Below are 5,165 nucleotides of genomic sequence, written 5' to 3' on the forward strand. Positions count from 1 at the left end.
ACTTCAGTACAAATACTACGCTCACACTACGGTTCTAGCAAAAGTTCAGTTGCAGTCCACAAGTGTATTTCAAACTGTAAATCTTTCCACGCGGGTCTGCGCGCTCCTGTTTGACATCAAATCGAGGGGTATTAACCCCCCCCCCCTCCGTCCCTCTGAGCGTCGCGCGGAGGCAGGCGAAGGTCGTACGTTTAGGGAGCAGAGGAACCCGAGGTTGCTGAGCTACACCTCGGCTCCGAATCTACTCACCTGGCCTGTCGAAGTCCACACTTCGGCAGTCTAGAATTCAGAAGGAGCTCCTCTTATCTGCACTCGTGAATTATCCGTGCGTTTACGCAAAAAGCCCACTGCCATTAAAAATATAGTCATCCTATTTTAAAATTTCTTAATTTTTTTCTGTATAGCTTTATTTTTTCCCATTTATTCTGTGATTATTTTAACAATGTAATTTTTTTTCATGAAATAGTGTCTAATACATTCGAAAAATTTCGGACGTTCCCTACTTCCGAGCTGCTAGTGCACGAAGGGCGGCGAGCATTGCTCCACTCCCGCCTCCCGTCGGCTCCACCGTACATTTCCCGCGCGGGCGGCCAGTTTGTTAAACAAACCCCTGTGTCAATATTTTTGCGTCTCCGTCGTCGTCGCAGCCGCGCCTCCCTTTTAATAAGCATGCAGAAACACTAAAAACGTAATTTCAGTCAGGAGCGCTGCTGCTGCTGCCTCCCCTGCCGAGAAATTAATGAGAGAATAATTTAAACACTGGGAGAGTAAATGTGCGCGTGCAGTTCCACTGCTGCTGGTGCCTCAGCGTCAGGGCGTTTGCCGTGTTGTACGTGTGTGTGAAGGGAGGGAGGGAGGGAGAGAGAGAGAGAGAGAGAGAGAGAGAGAGAGAGAGAGAGAGAAAGAGAGAGAGAGAGAGAGAGAGAGAGAACAACCTTCTCCCGTCTTTTGTTCTCTTTCGATCGAATGTCGTTTTGTCGTGCGTTCGCGCCCCCGTGACGACACAGTGCAGTGCACCACGACCCCGGTGGCCCCGCGTGGACATTGACAAAGTGTGTGTGTCCTGCTGCCAGGCCTCGGCGCAGCCCCTGGCCTCGCGGAGCACAGGTCGTCAAGTCACGGTGTCGGCCGGCCGAGCCGAGGGCGGCAGTAGGAGGGATTTGGCACACCACTCTGCTGCTGCTCATGGATTGATTTTCTTCCCTGCGCTCGCTCGCAGCAGGCCACACGCCATAGGCCCTATGGCCCGAGAAGGAAAATGGGAGGAAAGGGCATGCCCCCCTCCCCCCCAAATCTGCAGAGGGACTCCAGTAAAGATTGTACTTCATTAAGGTCGGTTGACCTTTCTTCCCTCTTTCGTCCACCTTCCACACCACTTACTGTTATTCATGCCATTCGACCCCGTTGTCTCATGCATTCCGATAGCATTATTCGCAACCCAGCAGATAAATCATAAAGACGACAAACGGTGACACATTTTAAAACGAAATTTATTTTAAAATTCTCGTTTTTGCTCGAACTGTAAATCTTATGATGCTAAGGTATAGAATACGTGTGAACATCAAATTATACAAATAAAACCAAAACAAAGATCTGAATTCTTGTTTCTGAAGGAAGGGCGATGGGTTGGAAAATTTTAATCAATCTGCGTTTTAAAACAACCGCAATTTCTGAAAATGTCCGGAAGAAATTGACGGTGGAGATAACAATTTTAGAAAGAGTTATATCATAAGTGGCTGACAGATTCACTGTGGACGTGTCGGTCCCGACCCAAGAGTGCTACAAACCACACATAAATTTAACCTGCTTTGCCAAATTTACTCATTAGCAAGGAAAGTAAAGAAAACTCACACTAAAGAACTTGTTTCCTGCTCTGTTCCAGATTCCTCCTCGTCCTCGTCTGCCTCATTTTCAGCGTCCTCTCCACAATAGACATCTATAGCGACTTCGCCAACGAGACCCTCTTCTGGATGGTAAGTGTTATGATCTAGCCGGATCTGGCAACAGGGATGGAAACTCAAGGTGGCCATTTTCTTGGCATTTTACTTCATTATCTCATGGAAGACAAAGCTAAGATAGCTATATTTGGAAAGAAGTAAACGTGTTTTCACAAATAAATTTTACTCCGGCGAAGTATGAAGGAATTACAATCTCAAAACATTCTAAGAAATAGTGTAGAGCTAATCATTATACCTCGTTTCCGTGTAGTAAGTGCGTCTTTTTCTTTGGCTTTGGCGTCCATGAGTGAATGTAGCAAAATCACAAGAAATGACCACCATTAGTCGCCAACCCTGCCTGGCAAGGGCTTTAGCCACAGCCAGAGCCCAACTAGCCACCATACCATACCCTTCCACAGGGAACAGAAAAATCCATAATTCTGTGAGCGACGGGCCGGCAGAACTGGCCAAATTATGAATGACTTTCTTTCGTGCATTGCGATAAGTTTCGCAGTAATACCCCCCCCCCCTTCTCTACTTGCAACGGCCCGACTAGGCAACACGCGGAGCAACACTCCCATTCAACAACACGAAAGTCATGAGTGGAGTTACGGCTCATAAAAAAGGGAGCATGCGCGACCTATAAATGCAAATACGTCAACGCTGTGGCCAAAACGCGCCGGCCGCAGCAGTTTGCATCCAGCCAGGTGGGTGCGTGCGAGACGGGCAGGCCCGCCAAGGCACCGGCGTGATTGTGGCGGCTGCTAGTCGAATTGCAGTTCAGAAAGAGAATTATCGCAGCATTGGCTGCACGTGTGGCGAATGGACAAATGAACCTTTATAACGATGTCCAGGGGTAAATTTATAACGAGTTAAAATTTTGTCAAATTTGTGGTACATTTTTTTAGGTATTTTATGATTTAACTTTGGAAACAATCTCAACCACTCAAGATTCGAAACAGTAAAAATAATACAAACGATTTTAGTGAAGTCATGACCAAGTAAATGAAGATTTTTAATTAGGCTATCTATGGTATCAAATTTCCCTCTTTTCAGTCATGTGTACGATTTTATTTTACATAGTTACTGATCAACTCAACAATCGATTTACATCCAAACACAGTGATCAGTGTGGTCCTTCATACACTCCTTTTAGGATCATGTGAAAAAAGGCCGAGGTCGAGCCATTCTGAACCCACCCTTTTCAACTCTTGGAGGCAGCCTTGGCCTTGGGTGCACCTACCGCACGTCTGGCAGCGTTTGATTCCGCAGTACTCACGTTCATAATCAGCCCTCAGATGGAGAGAAGGGTTCACTGACAAAACAGCCCTGCTGACTGTTCGACTGTGCATCTAAGCGTGGGCGCAGTTTTTCCCTAACCTCCAATAACGTGCGAAAAGTAAAACACCGCAGTGCCGGGGCTGAGTCGGGCCTGTGTCCAGCAACAGCTCAATCTGCGACAGCCCCTTCTCGACAAACAGCTTGAGGTGCTGGAGGTTCAGTAGCGAGGGCAGTGCGATGATCAACGACTGCATCTGGGGGAGTGACTCAGGCTCAGGGCCCTTATAGTTATTGATCGTTGGCGTCTCGAGTTCGGAGAATGTTCGGAGGACGCCAAGGCAAGGGCAAGAACCGGATCTACGCCCAAGCCGGGGTAACTGCTGTCGTTTACATTCGTATACGAAAGTGACGACGGTGCCACGCGATGCCACTAAATGCACGCACACACACTTGCGCAGGTGTGCCCGGAAAACAATGAGGTATTTTATTGGTATAAAGAAGATCAGGAAGAACAAGCCAGAACATAACAAGCCTTCAACTGTTTTTCGGAAATCGACTGCTTTGCAATTGTTTTAGCAGACGATTTTCGAAAAACAATTGAAGGCTTGTTATGTTCTGGCTTGTTCTTCCTGAGCTTCTTCATACCAATAAAATACCTCATTTCGCAGGCTTGAAGAGGTAGTCGCTTTGAAACGCCCCACCCTGTTTGTTTCCCTCCGAACACTCACGCTGAAGCAAGGACAAAGAATCAGGGAGCGGGAAGAATAGTCAAAGAGAGAGACGTATAGCTGGGAGGTTCGGAGAGGGTGGGAGTGGAGGGGCCGATGGAGTGCAGAGAGAGCGTTGGGAGACCGAGGTTCATAGAGCGGAGCGTTCTTGCGCTGCTAACGGAACGGCCCGGGTGCGACCTCCAACACCTCGACCGGAAGTCGTCAGGTGGCGGCACCGCGCACTGCCCCCCCCCCCTCCCCCCTTACCCCGCCCATTTGCGGCAACAACCGCCACCCTGCCGATTTCCGCAGCTAAACGCCCCATGTTATTCCGCCCCCGCTGCAATCATTCCTGATTTTTTTTTTATTCTTCTCTCCGACCGCCACCTTATAATCCAGCACAGCCCGCCGCCGCTGACCCTCCTGCAGATTACAGCCCTCTCCCACCACAAGCCGGCACCTCTAGCCCCTAAAGCCCTTCCCCCAGACGGGCCCCTAGCCAGCCGTCTGTTAGCAGCTGGGGGAAACCCAATTAGTGTGGCGGCGCATTTGCGTTACTCGATACGTGATCCGCTGCTCTGCTCACGGAAAATAATACCTTTCCTTTCAATCCGCAATACCTCCCTGTAAAAAAGAATAATGTTGTTCATAAACAGCGAATTTTTGAAGGCTTTTGTCGCTGTACAACTATTACATTGTCAAGAAACTAGTGTAAGAAATATTCAATAAATAAAAACCCCTCAAGATAAGATTGGCAGAGGATGACGTGGGCGGCTAGATAGGGCGGTAAGGGGGTGGAATAAGAATGGGAATGTCATGATGACGGTCGAAAATGCAAACGGCCGCTCCCGACGCGGACTCGCCCCGCCGACACACATCGACCGCCAGATTGGAAACCCAAGTGGGCGAATGTCGCACACTTCGCGTAGGTGTATGAACGCAATTTGTACACATGGAGGCACAGTGTGTGCAATTGAGAGGGAAATTCACACGCTTACTGCCTCAAACGTACGAGTTGGCATTCACACACCTGTGTGTGACATTCACCCTGTGCACCGTCCCGAGGGTTGTGCCCCCCCCCCCCTCCTCCCCTCGGGGTGGGAGGGGGCGAGGGTTTTCCCTTCCGGACGGGTTGGCCCGGGAAGGGTCCGCCAGCAGGTGTTGCAGCAGTGCGGCATTCCGTCGCGTGCGGCGCGCGGCCTGATTGGTGTCACGAAGGCGGCCCCAGGAGGGGGGG

General features: G+C 49.6%; 1 protein-coding gene across 1 annotated transcript in view; it reads left to right on the plus strand.

Annotated features, from left to right (window-relative positions):
* Positions 1-2,902, plus strand: part of LOC113201867 (POU domain, class 3, transcription factor 3-like) — a 69,443-nt gene extending 66,541 nt beyond the window's left edge. Inside the window, exons 6-7 of the mRNA XM_052271799.1 lie at positions 1,883-1,973; positions 2,846-2,902. Coding sequence (XP_052127759.1) covers positions 1,883-1,973; positions 2,846-2,902 — 148 coding nt within the window. The remainder of the gene's footprint in view (positions 1-1,882; positions 1,974-2,845) is intronic.
* Positions 2,903-5,165: the final 2,263 nt, after the last annotated feature.

This window comes from Frankliniella occidentalis, unplaced genomic scaffold (genome assembly GCF_000697945.3).
Source record: "Frankliniella occidentalis isolate FOCC.00 unplaced genomic scaffold, Focc_3.1 Scaffold174, whole genome shotgun sequence".
NCBI lineage: Eukaryota > Metazoa > Arthropoda > Insecta > Thysanoptera > Thripidae > Frankliniella > Frankliniella occidentalis.